General features: G+C 35.4%; 4 protein-coding genes across 9 annotated transcripts; 2 read left to right on the plus strand and 2 right to left on the minus strand.

Moving 5' to 3' along the window:
* LOC104768614 (probable lysine-specific demethylase ELF6) lies at positions 15-6,745 on the plus strand. The gene is made up of 7 exons (XM_010492626.2): positions 15-2,439; positions 2,794-2,872; positions 2,998-3,065; positions 3,375-3,525; positions 3,616-4,115; positions 4,206-4,370; positions 4,516-6,745. Exons 1-7 carry the CDS (start codon positions 1,380-1,382, stop codon positions 6,504-6,506), a joined length of 4,014 nt encoding a protein of 1,337 aa, XP_010490928.1. The 5' UTR covers positions 15-1,379; the 3' UTR covers positions 6,507-6,745.
* LOC104768616 (OTU domain-containing protein DDB_G0284757-like) lies at positions 7,411-10,276 on the plus strand. 4 transcript variants are annotated; one of them, XM_010492628.2, is made up of 11 exons: positions 7,411-7,680; positions 7,930-8,293; positions 8,407-8,627; positions 8,721-8,794; positions 9,037-9,091; positions 9,181-9,255; positions 9,353-9,426; positions 9,522-9,570; positions 9,678-9,762; positions 9,852-9,908; positions 10,001-10,276. In XM_010492628.2, exons 2-11 carry the CDS (start codon positions 8,017-8,019, stop codon positions 10,048-10,050), a joined length of 1,017 nt encoding a protein of 338 aa, XP_010490930.1. In that variant the 5' UTR covers positions 7,411-7,680; positions 7,930-8,016; the 3' UTR covers positions 10,051-10,276. The 4 variants fall into 4 exon arrangements, with proteins under 4 accessions (XP_010490930.1, XP_010490929.1, XP_010490931.1 ...); XM_010492627.2 differs by having other exon boundaries at positions 7,411-7,676; XM_010492629.2 differs by lacking the exon at positions 7,411-7,680 and adding an exon at positions 7,700-7,728.
* On the minus strand, positions 10,344-11,858 carry LOC104768617 (thioredoxin-like 3-2, chloroplastic). Of its 2 annotated transcripts, XM_010492631.2 has the most exons (5): positions 11,491-11,848; positions 11,157-11,231; positions 10,965-11,031; positions 10,830-10,847; positions 10,344-10,711 (listed from the first exon to the last, which is right to left on the minus strand). In XM_010492631.2, the coding sequence occupies exons 1-5, from the start codon at positions 11,808-11,810 to the stop codon at positions 10,607-10,609; spliced, it is 585 nt and encodes a 194-aa protein (XP_010490933.1). In that variant the 5' UTR covers positions 11,811-11,848; the 3' UTR covers positions 10,344-10,606. The 2 variants fall into 2 exon arrangements, with proteins under 2 accessions (XP_010490933.1, XP_010490934.1); XM_010492632.2 differs by lacking the exon at positions 11,157-11,231 and having other exon boundaries at positions 11,491-11,858.
* LOC104768618 (probable protein S-acyltransferase 15) lies at positions 12,069-14,103 on the minus strand. 2 transcript variants are annotated; one of them, XM_010492633.1, is made up of 7 exons: positions 13,764-14,103; positions 13,289-13,381; positions 13,090-13,191; positions 12,933-13,004; positions 12,608-12,706; positions 12,423-12,518; positions 12,069-12,296 (listed from the first exon to the last, which is right to left on the minus strand). In XM_010492633.1, the coding sequence occupies exons 1-7, from the start codon at positions 14,022-14,024 to the stop codon at positions 12,204-12,206; spliced, it is 816 nt and encodes a 271-aa protein (XP_010490935.1). In that variant the 5' UTR covers positions 14,025-14,103; the 3' UTR covers positions 12,069-12,203. The 2 variants fall into 2 exon arrangements, with proteins under 2 accessions (XP_010490935.1, XP_010490936.1); XM_010492634.1 differs by lacking the exon at positions 13,090-13,191.

Consider the following 21,837-nt stretch of genomic DNA (forward strand, 5'->3'; position numbering starts at 1 on the left):
TACTAATATTCATAGTTGAATCATTATTTTTTTTTTTTTTTTTGTCGGATAGTTGTTACTTTGCTTAGTTTGTTCTGCCGCAAAATAGATAATAAAATCATAGAATACTATATGTTTAGAACCAGTACGGCAGCGTACATAAACTAGGGTTTTTACTTTTTAGTATGAAAAAGTATTTAAGACACTAATTAACTCTCTAAGATTTATATGTTTCTAAGTAAATAGTAGGATTTTAAGACGAGCGTAATGAAAAAAGTAGCCTAGAAAAAAGGATTGTTGTGAGGTAAAGCGTAGAGAAACAGTTGCTATCTTTTTATACACTTTTGTTTTTTTGTCTTTTAGGTTAAACTAGAGAAGATGTGTCAGTCGTACCAGTAAAAGAATAAAACTATAGATTCCCACCAGTTGATAATTAAAGTTTTAAACATTATCGTATTAAAATTTGTTTTAAGCTCAAAACGGTGCAGTCAAAGTTATTAAAAAGCATTATATGAATAGTCGAGTCAATAATATCAGATGTTATAAATAAATAAATAAAAAGAATAGTCGAATAGTCATATTAACAATAGCTTTTAAAAACTGGCGGATCGCAAATATTTCTTTATTACAGCTGAATTTATTATATTGGTTTGTAAATTGTAATGAGATCGTAACGTTCTCGGATGAAAGGAATGAATGATTATGATACTTTAGTTTCTGAAAAGATAAAGTTGTGATTGTGGTAGTTCTGTAAAAGAGGTCTTCTTAAACAAAATTGTGGCAGCTCTTTTAAACGGTCTTGTTGTATTTTGTCTTTTAAAAGGTCTACTATTATACTATATGATAGCCCGATGGCCGTTTAGTACTGGGCTTTTTATGATTAATCACTTTTGGGCTTTTTATAAAAACAAAACCCAAAAGTGTCAGTGGTCCGTTAGAGTCAGTCCGGTTCGGTCCACGAACCGCCGCACCGCTGGTTGATGCTACCTGACACAACGCGCACATTAGTAAAGGTTTAGTTATTCCACACTAACTTGCACTAACGGAACGTTAAAAATATAAATTAGGAAATTTTAAAGATTTAATATATTTCTCTCTCTCCTGCTTCTCCTTCTCCGTCTCTCCGTCGCTGCGCAACCGCACAGTTCATATCGTTTTCAATATTCTCTTTTCTTCTTCTTCTTCCTATGAAGATTCCGTTTTCGTCGATCGTATCAGTACGTACAATTTCATTCTGTTGATTTCGTCTCGATTTTGAAGAATCCAATAAGATTTTAACAATCTTTTAAAATTCAGTATCGGAATTTTCGAATCTAGGGTTTTAGAGTACTGGGTTTCTTCTTTCACTAGGATCTTGTTAATGGTGGGTTACATCTGATTTTGGTTTTTTTAGAATTGAGATGGGTAATGTTGAGATTCCCAATTGGCTAAAGGTCTTGCCTTTAGCACCTGTGTTTAGACCTACAGACACTGAATTCGCAGATCCTATTGCTTATATATCGAAAATCGAAAAGGAAGCTAGTGCCTTTGGGATCTGTAAGATCATTCCTCCTTTACCAAAGCCATCGAAAAAGTATGTTTTCCATAACTTGAACAAGTCTCTATTGAAGTGTCCGGAATTGGTTTCGGATGTTGACGTTTCCAAGGTGTGTAAAGAGGATAGAGCTGTGTTCACCACTAGGCAGCAAGAGTTAGGCCAGACTGTTAAGAAAACGAAAGGAGAGAAGAGTAAGATTGTTTCTTCTCAAAGGAGTGGTGTTAAGCAGGTTTGGCAAAGTGGAGGGGTATATACATTGGAGCAGTTTGAAGCTAAGTCGAAAACTTTCTACAAAAGCCAGTTGGGAACGGTTAGAGAAGTGTCACCTGTTGTGGTTGAGGCATTGTTCTGGAAAGCGGCTTCTGAGAAGCCTATATATATAGAGTATGCTAATGATGTCCCTGGCTCTGCTTTCGGTGAGCCAGAGGGACATTACAGGCATTTCCGGCAGAGGAAGAGGAGGGGCAGGGGATTTTATCAGAGGAAGACAGAAATCAATGATCCATCAGGGAAGAACAGTGAAAACTCATCGCCCGAGGTAGAAAAAGCACCCCTTGCTTCTACAAGTTTATCATCTCAGGGTTCTTCCAAGCAGAAGAGCATGGATATTCTTGATGAAATGGAAGGTACTGCAGGCTGGAAGCTCTCCAACAGTTCGTGGAACCTTCAGACGATTGCGCGTTCTCCTGGTTCTGTTACACGTTTCATGCCAGATGACATCCCTGGTGTTACATCACCCATGGTTTATATTGGTATGTTGTTCAGTTGGTTTGCCTGGCACGTTGAGGATCATGAGCTTCACAGTATGAATTATCTTCACACTGGCTCACCCAAGACTTGGTACGCTGTCCCTTGTGATTATGCGCTTGAATTTGAAGAGGTTATCCGCAAAAATTCTTATGGCAGAAACATTGACCAACTGGGTACGTTATTTTTGAAAACTACTGCTAAAGATGAGACACTGATTCTGTATTTATAGAGATATGTTATTGTTATAATGCATGTGAAAAAATGAGATTTCATAGAATGATTACAGTTTCTTTCCTAGAATGATTACCGCATCGACTTTTTCTTTATTAGTACCATGTTCCTACTTTTCAAGTGAAAGTGTGGCTTAACACTGACTATGATATGATTGGAGTTTCTTACTCGTGGTTAAGTGTCGTAGGTCGTAGTGCTTTTACGCTATGATAGATAGAAGACACCGCAACACTTTTTAGGAAATGGATTGTCCTTTTGTTTCTCATTACATCTTCTCTGCTCGTTGTCACTGTCAGCTGCTCTCACCCAACTAGGCGAAAAGACAACTCTTGTATCACCTGAGATGATAGTTGCATCTGGCATTCCCTGTTGTAGGTAGGCCTTTTTATTTTATTTTAATTTTCACTTCTGTTACGTGGAGATATGAGGCAACATATGTTTTCTTATAACTACTTCCATGCTCTGCTACTATGTTTATTAATGTTTGTTTGCATACGTAGGTTGGTACAAAATCCTGGTGAATTTGTTGTGACTTTTCCGAGGTCTTATCACGTAGGATTCAGCCACGGTAAAATGCCTTTTTTTGTTCTTTCCAAACATTCTTTCACGTCTTAGTGATTCTATACATTCCATTTTGCACTCTCCAAAGTGGTTGAGAAAATGTGAAAATTGAATAAAGCTTTGGAGAGAAAGGGTGTTTATCGACGTAGCATTGAGGTGAGGATTGATCTTCTAATCAGAAGAATGAAGAATCATATTTCTGTAAAGTAGTCTCTCAGTCGCATAGTAAAAGTGGATAGTTTGGCACAGATTAGAAATACGAATTACAAGCTTTTCAGAATCCATTACTAAGCAGATTTAATCTAACGTTTTCTAGGTTTTAACTGTGGGGAAGCTGCTAATTTTGGAACTCCGCAGTGGCTCAATGTAGCTAAGGAAGCTGCTGTGCGTCGGGCAGCCATGAATTATCTCCCCATGCTGTCCCATCAGCAGCTGCTGTATCTCTTGACCATGTCCTTTGTTTCAAGGCAGGTTTCCATGGTCTCTTTGTACATATAACTAAAAGTTTTGATGGATCATGTCAATTCTCATTTTCTTGTAAACATTAAATTTTCCAGAGTGCCACGATCATTCCTACCAGGTGGTCGTAGCTCCCGATTGAGAGATCGACAGAGAGAAGAAAGAGAGTTCCTTGTGAAAAAAGCTTTTGTTGAAGATATATTGAACGAAAACAAGAATTTATCTGCTCTTCTTCGAGAGCCGAGTTCTCGTTTGGTGATGTGGGACCCTGATTTACTTCCGCGCCATACCGCACTGGCTCTTGCTGCTGTTGGGGGTGCTGCTACTTCTGCTGTTTCACCTCCAGCAGAAGCAAAAAATGAACCCGAGGAGGTGCAGAATAAAGAGAAGACTACTCTTTTAGAGGAATTGAGTTTGTTCATGGAGAAGCTGAATGATGTATACTACGATGATGATGATGGACTGCTTAACGATTTCCAAGTTGATTCTGGAACCTTGCCATGTGTGGCGTGTGGCGTTCTTGGCTTCCCCTTTATGTCTGTTGTACAGCCTTCTGAAGAAGCATTAAAGGATCTCTCAGAGAGAGAAGGAGAGATAGGTAACATACCATTTTATTATCCAAGTCGTGAACTGCGTTATATATATTAGCCTTTAAAGACTGTTAATTGTGTTTCTATTAACTGTACAGATGCTCAAGAATTTACGACACTGTCATCAGAAAAGTCTCAATGCGAATGGAAAACGTCTTCTAGATATATAAGGCCTCGCATTTTCTGCCTCGAACACACTATTGAACTTCAGAGGCTGCTGCAATCCAGAGGTGGACTGAAGTTCCTTATAATTTGCCATAAAGGTACGTTTGCATCATTACTTTATTTTTCGCCAAAATGACGTATAGGAGAGAATTATGAGTTTTACACCCACCTGAAAAACAAAATTGTCTAAAATTTGTTGATTATTATTGATCATTCTGCTGTAACCTTTTGGAATTGTTGCAGACTTTCAAAAATTCAAGGCACATGCGGCTATTGTGGCAGAGGAGGTCAAAGTCCCTTTCAGGTATGATGATGTTCTGCTAGAAAGTGCATCTCAAGAAGAGTTGAGTCTAATTGATCTTGCAATTGAAGATGAAAAAAACTACAACCACGCCTTAGACTGGACGTCAGAACTTGGCATCAATTTACGGTACTGCGTTAAAGTGAGGAAAAATTCCCCTACTAAGAAAATTCAGCATGCACTGTCACTAGGTGGCTTGTTCTCCGACACGAGCTACATGCTAGATATTTCAACTATCAGATGGCTGCAGAGAAAATCACGCTCAAAAGCTAAACCCAGTTCTACCTCAAGTTTCACACCTCGTGAACATCTCGAAGTAAAAGTAGATGGAAAATTAGGGGAGAGTGTGGATTCTCAAGCTGGAAGAAAGGAAGAAAAGATCATCCAGTACTCCAGAAAGAAAAAGTCGAATCCCAAGCTTTCTTCAGAACAAGGTCAGGAGCTAGCTCCCTTAGCTAAATCAAAAGATTTTGATAAGACGTGCAATAAAAATGCCAGTAAGTCACATCTGGATAGTTCCATTCGTTCTGAGTTGAACAATGCGATTGGAGACTCTGGAAGGGTCATTGGCAGGAATGAGAAATCATTTTCCGAAAATCCTTGTAGCTCATCTTTCACTGGGGCACATGATCAAGAACATCCCGAGATTACTATCAAGTTTGGTTCAGCTTTAGATGGGAATGTCACAAATCGTTTAAGTATGGTGAATGGAGACTCTGCTGACCTATCTTCCGTATCTAGAGAGCCCCGAGGACACTCTATGACCAGCAATAACAATGGCTCCAACTCAGGTTGTCATGTTGTGGCAAGTCAGACCATACTTGTTTCTACCGGTGATAATCATGATGGACCAGGAAAATTGTCTGGTGATTATGTCTGCAGTGATGTGTCTGTAGGTGGTGTTCAGGAAGCGGTTGAAATGAGTGACCAAGAGTTTGGAGAACCTAGGTCTACTGTCACTAATATCGAGGATGAACAGCAATCGCAGATGGTGCCACCAACCAAAAGAGAAGCTGTATCTGGTGATCACGCTCAGGTGGAGAGATCAGAAGCTGTGTGTACGAAAGAAAACTTGTGCTCTGATATTATACTGCACACTGAGCATTCTTCAGCTCAAGTGGGTATGGAAATTCCTGAAATAAACACGGCCAGTGAGAGCATGGTTGTTGACAGGACCCATGGTGGTGAACCTTTGGCCAGTAGCGATATATTAAGTTCGAGCAACGGTGATCAAGCTTCTTCAAATGGATTGCAAGTCCCAGATGATGAGCTTAACATGGAGAGCGAAGTTTCAAGCTCAGAAAACACCGAGGTTATCAAGACTCCCAATCCTATGGGAGAAGCAAAGATGAAACGGAAACTAGAATCAGAGTCTGAAGCAAATGATAATCTGGAGAGTAGGATTGGTTTCATAAGGAGTCCTTGTGAAGGGTTGAGGTCAAGGGGCAAGAGGAAAGCGACATGTGAAACTTCATTTAACCTCACTGAAACGATTGATGAAGAGAAGAAACCCATTGCGAAAAGGCTCAAGAAAACTCGAAAGGCTCGCTCAGGGAGTCGTCACCAAGAAGTCCCCACGACAACTCACCCCAATCGTTGTTACCTAGAGGGATGCAAGATGACCTTCGAGAGTAAAGCGAAATTACAAACACACAAGAGAAACCGTTGCACACACGATGGGTGTGGTAAGAAATTCAGGGCTCACAAGTATCTGGTGCTTCATCAACGTGTTCATAACGATGATAGACCTTTTGAGTGCTCTTGGGAAGGATGTTCCATGACTTTCAAATGGCAATGGGCGAGAACTGAGCATTTGCGTCTGCACACGGGAGAACGACCATACAAATGCAAGGTCGAGGGATGCGGGTTGTCATTCAGGTTTGTGTCGGATTATAGTCGCCACAGACGGAAAACAGGGCATTATGTCGCATAAAGAAACCGGCATTCAAATCCTGCAAACATGTTGTGAGTTGTTGTAAAATCTAATATATGGTTGGGTTTTTAATAGTTTCTTGTCTAGCGTTTTAGACCGTTGTTATGGATCACTTTTTGTAGATGGTGACTTGTCTCCATGTTTGAAAAGGCCTCACACACTCTTGATTTCTTTGTTGCTGAACTCGTAACCATTGGCTTCAAATTGTTAATATGCATTATGATTATTCACCCTTTAAATCCCAAACATCTTCTAATTAGCTTCATTGCTGTAGCCAGTTAGAGCAACATTCCCAATTCTAAGGGTTTTTATTTTTCTTGACTTTGGTGCCAAGAAACTTCATCTAAATCCCGAATCAAGATGCTCTTTAGTGTTGTTGAACCAACCCGCAACCTTTCTTTAATCTGTCAAGTATGTGTGTAACAAATTTATGTCTTATACGGAATTGTATTTAAATTGGAAACATATAACTTTTTTGGGGGTACGTGAGCTAAATATGATATGAATCATACGATGCTACTGTGTCATATGGAATTGACGAACACGTGTGTAAGAAAACACTAGGAATCTATGTCAGATGTTGTTTACGTACACGTGAGTTCATCATTATCGAACGATGTCGATAACGTATCTTAAAATCGTAATATAATGCTAGGAAATATCACGAGTTTTGACAAGAAGACGAGTCGAGAGGTATGAAAAAAAAAAAGAAACAGCTAAGGTAATTAAACTATTGTAGATTTTGTAGAGATTATTCAGTAAACCACCTCGTACATCACAGCGTGACAGCGACTCATAAATTTCCTAAATGCACCCACGACGACAAATAAGACTAATGGTGTTCCATTTAATTTTTATAGATAAGCGTGATCTAATCCGGTTTAATAAAAGTGAAGACACGTGGACGAATCAGAAGGGGTTATTGAAAACAGAGCAGGGGTTTTAAGATTGTCTTATAGCAACCGACCTCCTCCGATTACTCCAACGCCGGTGTGAAACGGCGTTATATATATCTGCCGGCTTTTTTGATCTCTCTCTCTCTATATCTCTCTTTTGTTGATTTTTTAACGGCTGCGATTTCTTTCTCTCTCTCTGTGACCAAACCCATCTCTAAAGGCTTTCTCTTTCTCTTTCGTTCCCTGATAAAAAAGTTGATCTGATCTTCCCGAGGTTGGTGGGTTTTCCAAATTCTCAATCTTTTTCATATCTTCGTTTTGAAAAGGTCAAAAAGTAAATATTTTTATAAATTTTATTTAATGTTGTTGGATTTGTTGGGAGCTTTTGTTGAATTTGGGTTTGGTTAGTCTCCAGATGATCTTTGTTTGATTATCTTTCACACCATATGCGTTTTCCTTTTTCTTTTCCATACATCATATCTTCGTTGATGTGGTCATGCGTTTCTTGTTTCCATCTTTTTTTTCAGGAAAACTTAAAATACTTGACGCAACATCAATTTCCAAAAACGCAATTTTGGTTGTTTGTTTCCTTTTCTCTGATTTGAAGAAATAAAATGGGGTATGAGCTTGATCGAGATGTTGTTCGTTGGGGTCTTAATGATCTTGAGGTTTGTACGCTTACCAATGCTGGTTCTTCCACTAGTGTAACGCGTTTTGAGCCAGATGCTGGTACTCAAGGCTATGTTAGAGAAGGTTATGTAGACAATGATGCTGTAATTGCTCAGTTTTATCAAGACGAGTTGTCTAGGCTTGATCAAGCTGAAGCATCTGGGATCAGTAATCATAATCGGGATTCAGTTGTTGCACAAGAGTGGTCTCACTCTCATCAAGGTTGATTTTTGTTAATAGTTCTGAATTTTGAGAATTTTGTCTATATACATGAATTAGGTTTTAGTTTTTTGTGTGTTTTATCATTCATTATGAGTTTTGCTTAACGTCTCCAGAGCAGGATAATCAAGTGGATGCTATAGAGATTACTTGGGAAAGTAGTAATAGTCATAATAATCATAACGGTGACATGGAAGATAAGAATGCTGCAAGGATAGGAATTAAAGGAGGACAAAGTTCCCCATCTTGTGATGATGACTCTGTTTGTTCTGTAGAAGTAGAAGAAGAATCTTGGTCAGAGTTTGGGAAGCGACTGGACCAAATGATACCTATTGCTGTAAGTACCCTTTTCTATTGTGAGGTTTCTGATCAACTTATTAGAAGAATATATATAAGTTTAATATCCCTGATTTTACTTGTTGTGATGCAGCATGTGCCGAAAATTAATGGGGAATTACCGTCAGAGGATGAGCAGATTTCTGATCATGAACGGCTTTTTCAGAGGTATGTTATAGATGTGGTATCCAATACAAGCTAGAGCACAATTGCTTGTCACCATTTTCTTGGATTTGGTTTGTTTTCATTTGCTAGAACTTTGAATGCAATCAGATCTCTAGCCTCAAGTTGCATGGTTAATATAGAAGTTTTCTGGATTGTTTTAACTTGGCAATCAATGATAGATTTATAGATTTATTTGAATGGATATTTAGAAATCTCTTCTTATGTATGCCAATTATACAATACAGATTACAGCTTTATGGCTTGGTGGAGAATAAGATTGAAGGAGATGGAAACTGTCAGGTTTGTTTTCTCTTTTCCTCTTCTCATTTCTGGTTAAGGTCTTTGCAGAATAATATATAGCATTTTCTTACTGGTCTACATTTTTTCAGTTTCGGTCACTATCAGACCAGCTTTACCGCTCTCCAGAACACCATAATTTTGTCAGAGAACAAGTTGTTAATCAGGTTGATATATAGTACCATGAAAAGAATCTAATTTCCTCCATTGTAGTCTGACATACTTTTCGCTTTCCTGTATTTAACATTCTCGTATATATTTCAGCTTGCGTATAATAGAGAGATGTATGAAGGTTATGTTCCAATGGCGTTCAATGACTATCTTAAAGCAATGAAACGGTCTGAAAATGATTTCTTTTAATTCTTTCCACTAGAGTTTATTGCTTTTAGCTTATCACTAATGGTGAGATTTTCGCAACATTTTGGGAACATAGGAATGGTGAATGGGGTGATCATGTTACTCTTCAGGCTGCTGCGGATTGGGTACTTACACAACTTAAGCTTTTTCTTTACTGTCTTTAGGGATGTTTGAATATGAGGCAAGATTTAGTCATTGAGTTGCTTATGTTTCTTTTTTGCTGTTATTGCAGTTTGGTGTTCGGATGTTTGTGATAACTTCATTCAAGGATACATGTTACATTGAGATCTTGCCGCATTTTCAGAAGTCTAATCGCCGTAAGTTACCAACAATTGCAAATATTCTCTCCTTTGACAAAAAAAGAAATCTCAGATATAATAAAATTCATATATTCACCTTTGATCAGTTATATGTTTAAGCTTTTGGGCTGAGGTTCATTACAATTCAATCTATCCTGAAGGAGGTATGTGACATTTCTTATTATGGATTATGTTAAATCAACTGTTAGATTAAATTAGTTTTGACTTATTGAGCTTGCTTTGTTCTTCTGTATAGAGCTGCCTATACCGGAAGGCAAGAAGAAGAAGAAATATTGGGTTTTCTGAGCTCTTTTTTCTTCTGATGGAGGCACAAAGTTGATGAAGTCTGCATATTATATTATTAATAAGTTTATTCTTTTGACTAACTTAGAATATTTTAGTTGTAGAGAGCAATTTGTTCTTGTATATAGCGAACATAATCCCATTAACCATAGTTTGCTCTAGTTTTTAAATAAGCTGATGAATAAAGGTTGTAGTTATCAATAAAAAGGCAGGTTACAGTTCTTGCTTATAGATTAAAGCCTCTTTTGCCAGTAAACAGAAGGTGTGTGAATGTTTTGAAGAGAAAAATATTACAATGCCAAAACCTCTGAAGGATTGAAATTGCAAAGTAATTCAGAAACTGTTTTACATGTGGAAGAAACAAAATACTTTACCAAGTTACTAACCACCAATCTATGTTACTAAACATATAACGAACTCCAGTTACAGAACTGATCTACAACAAGTTCAATCTTCCATCAAGAGAACAGCCACATAACTGCAACATCATATAAAGGACCCAAAAAAACTATGAACAATCAGAGGAGAAGAGAGCAGAGTTTTGAGACTCTGAATATCATCAACTGATTGAATCGTTCTCTATCATCTCCCGTACTTCGTTAACCACAAAATGCGCTTTGTGGCCGCCGATAATCTCAGCTTGTTTCTGACCATCTCTCCATAGCTGCAGAATGTATAAGAGATAAAGACACAGAATCAGTAACTGTTTTCAAGAGGGTGTTTCAGAGTATAGACCCAAGTTATAAGTTTCATTGAAGATACATGAACGGATAATACAATACCTGTATTGTTGGCATTTTCTGCATCCCCCCACCATTGTTCCAAACATAGGTAAAGTAGTTTTCAGATCAACAATCCAAGGTCTGATTTCGAATAGAGTTGGTAGCAAAATGGAAAGATTCATACAATAGTCTTACCGTAACTCCTGCACGAGAAACAAGTCTATATGGCACAGCGTTGACATCAACATGATAAAACCGCAGCCTGGAAGAAACATTTCCAATCAGAAAACCACAAGTAAGGTCTATATATGGACGGACACCAGTTAGAATGAATGAAACTCGCTGTCAAGAATATTCAGTGAAAACAAGAATAGAGACTCATAAAACCTTGGATAGAATTCAGCAGCAAGCTTTTCGAGTTTGGGTTTTAAGTAAATACATTTCCTGCACCAAGCTGCCATCCTACAAAATCCATATAGCTAATCTTCACCAACCACAAATACACAATCAACAACATAAGAGAGCAAAGACTTGACATTTATGAACAATTTGCAACTTGAGGACAACAGTGAAACACCATGAGAACTCCAAGAACGTGGGAAGAATCTGAGTGGCCACTAGATCGAGAAACGAATTCTATATAAACAGGTTTGATCTAAAATCTCATGGAACTAAATTAAAAATCAAGGAAAGATGCAAACTTTTTAACCTAGAAACTCACCAGACGATTACAACTGATTCACCAAGCTTATGAGCTTCCTCCATCACCTGATCGAAGTGGCTCTCGCTACAGATTGGTCCGAGTTCAACAGACACCGGAGAGTCATCGAGCTCTTGCAAGCCACCGTCTTGCTTCAGGGCATTGACTGTTCGGATTCTCTCCGCCACCAAACATATTTTCTCGGGAAAGGAATGAAATTTGAATTCCCTCGGTTGAGAGAAAGAGCTCGAGATTTGACGGGAGAGGTATGGAGGAACCAAAGGTGAGATCTTTGAGTTTAAACATCTCAGAGATGATGACAAATTTACAATTTCGGACATTCTCTTTCACTGAAACAAGATTTAGCAACCTCCGTAGTCAAATATACCAATAAAGGAAACTCTTTTAAATTTAGGAATTGCCTCTATGTTTTGATGGTATTATCAGATTAAAGCCTTTACTTTTATATGAAACAATGAAACCCAACATTTTAGATGATCTTCACATCAAAAACCATACTTTCATTATCTTACAAAACTGTCACATCATAAATATCAACCTTCTTTAGCTCTGTTTCCTTTCTACTACTCTCTCGGGCAAAATCTGATAGACATGATTGCTTTGTGTTTCTGAGCTCAGAAGAAATGTACAAGTATTTGATTGAATTGTTGGGCTAATCCCTACCCATATCCGAGCTGAAACTGTAACCGGAGATTGGTGACTGAAGTTTTTAGTTAGTTATCTCTCGATGTAGAGAAGCTAAGAGCATCTTCAGGATTCCTAGTAAATGTGGGGCATAACCATTTGATCATGTTATGGCCTAACACCTGTGGGAAAAGGATGAAGTTTTATCATAGGCAAGTTCTTGATCAGAAAAGAAAAAATCGATGAAGCGACTCTAGAGTTCACATTGTAACCGACGAAAAGATAGAGGTCAATGTAGAGAAAGGTACCGAGGTGATGTTTCTGTAAACGCCAACATCGAATTGATGCCTATAGCTTTGTCCTGATTTTCTAGCTAACCACGAGGCCCGCTTTGAGTCATAATGCTGGAAACAAAAAAAAAATAAGTTTCACGCACTGTCATAAAGCATTACACGTTGTGCTTGAAGACTGTAGATGCAAAGATAAAGCATACCTCAATGGTGGTCATATTGTGTGCGATGAGGTAGATATGCCAACAAAGGAGAGTCCCAAGTGTTATGCTTAGTCCTACCATGAAGATCCCACATGAAACCTAAACCGTAAACAAAACACATATTATTGTAACTTACTTTCTTTACCAACAAATTATTCATCTCCAGTTTTCTATTCTTAAGAAAAATATGTGATAAATCTGGTTGAAACGATAGACAAGTAACATGTTTCTGATAGCGTGCAGCCTTATTTTGAGACTTTTGAATATCACTTTAATTGCTAAAGATGAAGAAGCTAGAAAGGATTTTCTGGTAGACCAAACTTACAATGAAAGTTTTGAGTGGAACATTTCCTGCATAGGAATCTCCATTCTTGAATGCGCAGCAAACCAGCAACACCTAAAATAACAATCATACACATAAGATGAAATTCACACCAAAAAACAAAATTCAGATTTAGAAATCGAGAATGGCATTTACGTACTGTGGAGTAGATGGAAGCCACAGTTGCATAAAACAAAAGAATGAAGAATGCCTTATAGTTTGTATAACCAACACAGTTATTGATCCAAAGACAATGGTGGTCCTATCACATGTACATAGAAAAACCGTTTACAAACAAATCTCAGATACACAAGGTTCTGGTAAGGCTTTGACACAAAATTTCTTTAAATTATACCTACCATCTTCAAGACGCATCTTCTGCAAACTCGACAATGGTGAGTCCGGGGAGGCTTATATGCAAAGCACTTATCACATTTCCTTGTTTCTGTAGCCTAATAAATTAAATCACATACACCGGAAACTCAAATCAGAACAATACAGGAGGATATCAAACAGCATCAATGTTTAATCCATTCATCCTAAGCTTAACACCAACATTTGAAACCCCTTGCTTTTGTAACACCAAATTGGAAGAAGGCATGGACTTTCACCTATTGAGCCTCTTCAAGATTCAAAGGACTAATCTTTTCCAACTAACATATGAGAATACAATATTATAAAGGCAAAAGGATCAAACTTCTCCATCATAATGACCCTTGTCTTATCATATATACTAAAACCTCAATCGAACAGAGACATTACAGTGAAACTTGAGTACACACCAATGATAAAATCACCAAATGCGTCAAATTAAAAGGAAAACAGGGAGCTTACGTTACTATTGGACCAAGCAGAATCCTCAACATCAGGAGCATACGTGGCAGGAACACGACCTGGATCTACAAGAACGCAGATTGAGAGCGAGAAGAGACAGTGAGACGCCAAGAAGCTGAAGAGGAAGGCGTTTAATTTCCCAGCTGAGCTTTGTAAACCAACCCAATCATCGATGAAAACGAAGAGTGTGACGTAGTAAACGAGACCCATCACCAGAATCACCGAAAGAACCGGGATCGATAAGAATCTCCGGCAACTCATCGCCAAGATCTCTCCTCCGTGGCTCTCCAACTCACGACCGGTTTAATTTCTCGCCCGCCCAATTTTGATGGTAACCGAATCGTAATGAAACAAAAGAAGTCAAATTTACGAGATAAACACGTGGCGATACGTTATTCGTATTTAATTACTTGAAAGTACGAAAGGGCGTGTTGTAAATGGGCTTTATTGTAAGTTATTGGGCTTGAGGTATGGTCATGAACGATGTGAAAAATGAGAAAACAAAAATAATTTCTCTCTTTTTTTAACAGAGGAAGAATTTAATATTTACTGCATAACATATTGATTTTTTTGTCAACAATTTAATTGATCAGCTTAAATAAGCTAATCTGAAGGAATACTTTTTACATACAAATTCAGGAGTGTTTCGGTACGTACTTTAGGTGCCAAATTATCCGATTTAACATTAGTTTGACGAGAAACTAAAATTAAAGAAAAATCTTTGAAACTCTTCTTGTTTTCTTGAATCTCTTCTAAGTACATATTGATTTTTTTTTCTGATTACCTTTTAAAAGTAAATATTTATTAAATAAAATAATATTAAATTTGGAGTATTAGACTTTATCTTAATACATATTTAGAACTTAAAAGTTATCGAATTTACTAGCTAAATTAATATATATTGAGTTTGAGGTGTTCATATTCATGTTTTCCTTAAAGAATTAATCTATTTCAGCAGGTATAACAAATTGTAGAAATAACTAAATTACAACAGTTTACGTGTTTTTTTCTATAATATAAAGGGTATTTCTTACAATCAACTTCTAGCATTATATTATTCATGGCATCCGTTGTGAGTTAGTCGTCGATGTTGTTATAATTATGTCAAACTAATTATGTAACTGAGTAACTCTATAACACGGACTTTTCTTTTTTGGCCTTCCCAAGTTAAATGTTATTTGTGGGTTTTGTGAAATAGTCACAATCAATTAGTACGACAGAAAAATTCAAAATAGCATATATGCAATGTATATATAGAGTTATAGACATATATAGTACACTAACATAATATCAAGATCGTACTATGAATGCATAGCTACCATAAGTTTATTATCTACCATGTGATTCGTGTCCCTTTGTATTTATTGGTACACCATGCTTCTACGTGTCTGATTCTATTTCGCTTTCGTCGTTTTGAAATGTATACTACTAGCTAAAATTTCCATGATTAATCAACCGAATTATTAAATCACTTATACACAACAAATTAATATTATTGAATAAGACATATATATATATATATAACAGTACGCTATATTCGTAAACCTCAAAGATTTCGTCAATCGATCAGTTACATACATTTATCCAAGTTTTAATTTTAGAAACAAAACGAATAAAGTGGAAATAAAAACCCTAGAGTACTTCACTTGATGTGTAGGCACGGCGAACCTGCACACATTGCAGCGCCTAACTGAACAATGCTTTCATATACATAATTCTATAAAGTTTGATAGATACATACTCATAGTGTCGTTCACATATAAAAGAAAGACAAAAACAATATATACTTATTGCCATTACAGCAACTAGTCTTGTGTCATCATGATGTAAATTTCAAAACTAGAATCACATATACAGACAGACAACGATCGAAATAACTCTAACTTTAGATAGGATAAGACTAACTCCTACTTCTTTTTTTTTTTTTTTTTTTTTTTTTTTTTTTCTGATAACCAAGGGACTGTAGAGAAACATAGGTTAATCAATCAGTAATAGCATTTACATTAGTCAATATATAATGAAGAGAAGATCATGAAATCCTAACCTAAATTCATATACCGAATTTAATTTCCTTATTGTAATTTGATTACCTAAACGAAGAACTTTCTTGTTGACTTTTTTTTATTGATTATGAAATGAAGTATACATAGATTGTGTTTTACAAGGCTTATCCGACCACTGACAGGTTAACTAACTCTCTCGATCTCTTTAAAAATCTCTAACAAACTAATTTATGAGTATACTACATAACATTGTCGCTCGTAATTTGATATGACTGGACTACTACTTTTTGGTTAAGTCCTACTTATTCTTTGATTTTGGTTATTAACATATATACTGTTAGAACAAAAATATAGTCCGGATATACTCCTGCAACAATATATTTATGATATGGAATATTAACTCTTTTGTGTTTTGATTGATGTTTGCACAAGTGGTGGAAAAGGGAAATCCCCGGATAAAATTTGATTTTACGAGACGATTAACGTGAGCCTAACCTTCGGTATTTGACTTTTTCACTCAGTCGGACATTTTTTAAATCTTGTTATGTATAAAGTATAATCAAGTCCTGAAAACAAAATAAAAATGGTGGCCACGAAAAGATGACCATTTATATATATACATACATATATATATTAGAAGTCAGAAAAAAAAAAGTGGCCGTCTGAAAAGAAAGGAATGGTGGTCCGAATTCTATGTTTATTCCGATTGTCCTCCAAAAACTTGTTGCTTACTAAGTGTGACTTGAGATGTTACTGCATATCAATATACAGTGATGATCCCAAATCACCACCTCTTCTTTGAATCCTTTTTCTCTTGCTATTTAATTTGCCTTTCATCAGTGTTATGCTAAATTAAGGACAAAACAACTAATCAAAATTTCCTTAATTGCATCACCGGCCCCTACCTGACACAAGATTCTCCCATCTCCATCAGTCCATCTCTCCAATGGCTTTTTGTGGGGGCAAACAACTCGCATTTAATTCTTCCTTAACTTAATTTCTTGTTGAAATCATACGGCAGTTTTATCTATAAGTTTATAACCAATGTTCTTGGAAAAAAGAAAAGTTTATAACCAATGTTCATTCCGCTAAGTGTTAATTTTAATAAGATGGACATATCAAGAAAGTTTATGAAATGTCTTTTTGATTCTTTATGATTTAGTTTACCAATGTAACCATGAGACTAATCCAAAAAAAAAAAAATCAAAATCAAAATCACAAATTCAAAAACCATTGCAGATAAGAAAAAAAAAAAACTAAAAATTTTGTTCTGATTCACATCTAAAAAAAGGTCGTTTCCACTTACAGATACATTGGAGTAGCTATTAGTTAAGTTCATCATATCGGAGGGGACAGCTTACAATCTTTGACAAGAATCAAAATGCATACGTCGTTGCATAGATATATGCAAGTAGTGATGTACACGTTCATATATTTTCAGAGATTGTAGATATTAGCCTATATATGTAATATTATGATCATGTATGCGTGGGATTGCATCAGCCATTAATTTGAATGTATTGATGCCTTTTGATTTTCATTGTAATAGAGCGTATCATATGATTATGGCATGCACACATATCAGTGCTCCACCTACCTCTCTTGTTCATGACTAGCTAGCTATACCAATAGTAACTTATAACCAACTTAATTTTTATTTTACCTAAAATTATTTGCGTTACAAAATGTGTCCACATCTTTTCTTATATTTGTTCTAACAAAATATTAAAATGGAAAGCGAAAGAGAAAAGACAAATATTACTCAAGTTGAGCCACATGAAAACAAAGTTCTGGTACAATGTACAACACACCATAATGTTTGATTTGATTTGGCATGAAAACCAAATTTCTAATATTACGAAATTAGAACAATAAGAAAAATGTAAGATTAAGTTATATAACCCAGAAATAGAAGGCGACACCCTAATCAACTAAATGTTACTACAAGACAGTCGTAAAACTGAAACTACAAATAGTCTGGACTGTGTACGAACTTTATAGTTATTATTCGATCTGTTTTCACGATCTTCTTGTTGTTCTTGATCATAGCGCATTATAAGGACCCTGTTTGAATGAATTGACAAAACAAAATCATATGATCCTGGAAAATACAGTTAAGATATACGTTACATAACATTATACATTCATTAATAAATACACACACAAGCCAAGATCAAAGACAATATAAACACAATTCATTGTAATTAACGCCCTAATCCGTGAGTTACCCTAAATTAATCCGAGAAAAATATACAACACGCACCCACTGTGTATACATATATCGAGATGTAAAACAAAGGAAAAAAATATTGTGATTATTAAAACTAATTAAGAGAGAGAGAGATTTACCAAAGATTTAGACTTAGAAGACGACTATCTTCGAGTTTCTTTCTCCGGCTATATATAGGTATTTTGTAGCCGTCGGTTGTTGATGCAGCATCATCAAGATTCTCATGATATACATATCAAAACCCTAATTTTTAGGAGATTTTTCAATTTCCATGTGAATCTTAATGGTGCTGCACCCACAAACAACGACTGATGTGCTTTCTTCCATGGATCCGCGCGCCGAGAAAACTTGTATAAAATTTACACACACAAGATATAGAGATGTAGTATATATATAAATATTATTCTACAGCTAATAGGATATATGATTCAAGAAGCGAAAAATAATAACTAGAGGTATATATATATAATAGATCTAATATTATCGATCGATCTCTATTTTATATGAGAAGAGCGAGAGAGGAAACAGAAGAAGAAGAATGAGAAAAGTAGTCGGAGATGAGAGGAAAGTAGATAGGTGAAGTAGAGAGAAAACCTCCAAGAGTCTAAGGGCTGACGTGTCAAATTATTAGTGGTCCTTTTGCGTCATAAGAAAAATGTGGAATATTCTGTTTATAGACCGTAACAAACAAATTTTCACATTCTACAGGGAAACAAATTGAAAATAATTGTGTGAACATATAAGCGATGTAATAGGTCGAAGATAATAATATGATAATATCCAATACTGACGGGTTAGTTAGTTTTTTCGATCTGTGTCGATCAAACAACGTCTGATCAGACACAACAAACCAATCTTGTAACTTTTCATATCATGAATGCAGCTAATAAAGCTATTATTTATGAGACTGGAGTACGTACGTACACATACATGGGTGCAGTGTGTATACGCACACAAGACTAGTTGTTTAGAGAAAAGAGAGTGAGAGGTGCAAGTGAAGGAGAGGCTGAAGTGAGGTATTTATAGAGACGAGCAGTGACTTAGGTAGACTGAACCGGACCGAACCATGTTTTCTGGTTCATTGTCTCTTAACCGATCCAACACTTTGGATCTGAGAGTCCTACCAGTCCCTAATATCAAATATTAATTTTGATATATGTTTGTTGTTAAAAAAAAAACTTTTGATATAAGTACATGTTTGTATGTATGAAAATTTACATAACTAATTTGAATATTTTAAAAAGTCATAAATTAAGGATGTTATTAACGAATTTAAATAGAATAAATATGTTTGTATTACATGATGAAGTTCAAAGAGACATGTTGAGAAAGAAGAAAAAAAGTTCAAAGAGATAGCCATTAAACTACACTAAACTTACTAGTTTTCTGGTGATGGTGGGATTTAACTTATCATCGAATCTCAGCTCATCTAAAGCGTTGTCGAATATTCCTCCTGATACCAAGAGAGGTCATTAGTATTAGTGTAATAATACATCCACCAATTAGAAAACATAATATACATATATATAATATCAGGTATACACATATATCTGTTGACTTAGAACTGTTGAATGTGAATACACGTAAAGTGCCTGAGCAAGTTGATAAACATAGTACACATCAAGAAGAAAGAGAGATTCCTTGTCTCCCACACTTTCACCTGAAGATCATCAAAAGCCACAAGCCTGTATAAAATTAGAAATCAAACCCACTATGCATTTTACTATTTGTCCTTCTTTTTTGTTAATAAACATAACTAAATTTTATCACTTTAAAATCTAAATAAATATACACACAATAAAAGTGTTTCATTCTCATGGATCCCACTTCTTTCTTTTTTCTTTTTTTTTTTCCAGTGAAAGTGATGTCTTTTCTCCTAAAGTTGAAATATTATTTAACAATTTTTACAGCTTTGCTGATGTGTAAAACTCTTTTTATTAAGTAATAACAAACCAAAAACAAAACAATACAAGAATAGTCAAAACAGTAGCAGTACTAACTAGAGAAGATATCCGGTGAATTCGGATCTTAGAATAGTAATCTTTTTAAAAAATATGAATAACACGATCATTTAAGAATGATATGTGACGTCAAAAAGAGAGAAATGAGCGGGTTACAGAAAAGACGAGATGAGTCGGCCGTACGTGAAGAGAAATGGTCATCGTGTTACAACTTGCACGAATGTGGCAATTACGATTAGAAAACTTTTCGAAGTTGATTGATACTTCTCATATAATTTGTTAACTTTCCTATTTTTGTCATAGCCACCAAATTGAAAAGGAAAAACAAAAACAAAAACTTTGAGATATAGAAAATAATTGTTTTCTTCAACATTGTGACTTGTAATTTTTGTTCCAAACGTTATCAAAAAACGTCATGATGACGCAACGATACACTACTAGCTAAATGATAACTCAGAGATATTTATCATGGATACCACGACACCATGCATATAGTGGTACGGTTCAAGAGAAGTAAGGATTCGAATTTTCGACTGCAACTTCGATTCATGATTTTATCATTAACCACTAGAAATAGTTTAGTTAACAAAAATATTTAATCCTCTGCAAACTTAAGTATTGACCTTAAGTATAATAAGATCACCCCTGTTATCTCAAATCTATTATGATTGATAAACATACTTAAGTACTAAATTATTCTCGTATTCATTTACGAGAGACAGCACAATTGGTAAACATATAATCTTATCAAAGTTTTTTAAATGCGGTTAAGACACCAACCAATTTTTTGGAAGGCGGGATATTGGAGCTAGCATACGTCTTGAAATCATAGCATCTCGAGTTCTCGACTAGACTATAGTCTGTAAAATATTCAAAATGGTTAGAAATACTCGAAATTGTTATTAAAGTATTAAATATTGTCAATAGTAAAAAGCTTCACAGACAATTATTTTGTTTGGGGAAGATGAGTAATCTACCCATATCATGGCAGACAACCTGGTACCTTTGCATCGGTCCACATTTCCATATATTATATATAATTGGTTTTTTATTCAATGTGTCCGTATTTTTTCTACTTTAAATATTATTTACACAAAATTAGTATAGTATTTTACTATTTTTGTTTTCGTTTCTTTAGGTATAACTTTTTGATGACATAAAATAGATGGTATATTAGGTTAAGACTTAACAGGAATCACAAAGATAAAGTATAATACTACTATAATAGATAAATGTCATATACTAAATCTACTTTTATCGGAATCTCTCGGAATGTGCAAAAGAATATTGGGTTAGGTTTTAAAAATGTTTAAGCACCAATCGAGATTTATTCAATAATCCAAGTGGTATTGAGATATTAATTTACACCTCAAATCTAACACTTTTTCTCTCCTATATATCTTGACAACATATATAGTCATTCTAAAGCAAACTCAAGATGTGCGGATCGGATGACTATTTTTCTACAAATCACAGTTATTCACTTGATTATAAATAAATTCAAATAAAATAAAATCCATAGATTGAATGTTTCTTCTTGAATTTTCAAGTTGTATGATTTTTTGTTTAGATAGAATATTATATTATTTTGTATCAAATTTAATATTATGTTATTTTGTATCAAATTCAACTAATAGTCAATTAAATTATAGAACCCAAAATATGAATGTATTTTTTTATTAGACCATAGAAATATTGTGTAAATCCAAACATTTTGGCAATTTAGCTACCGTCTTGTTTAGTTAATTAATGATCATCGTAAGGTCAAGAAGTACATCTGTCCACATGGGAACATGGATGCTTATAATTATAACTAATCCACATGATTTATAGTATAGTTTTCTTTTCTTTTTTTAGTTTCGAAGTTTGTCTGCTACGGC

The sequence above is a fragment of the Camelina sativa genome, chromosome 20 (assembly GCF_000633955.1).
Source record: "Camelina sativa cultivar DH55 chromosome 20, Cs, whole genome shotgun sequence".
Lineage (NCBI taxonomy): Eukaryota > Viridiplantae > Streptophyta > Magnoliopsida > Brassicales > Brassicaceae > Camelina > Camelina sativa.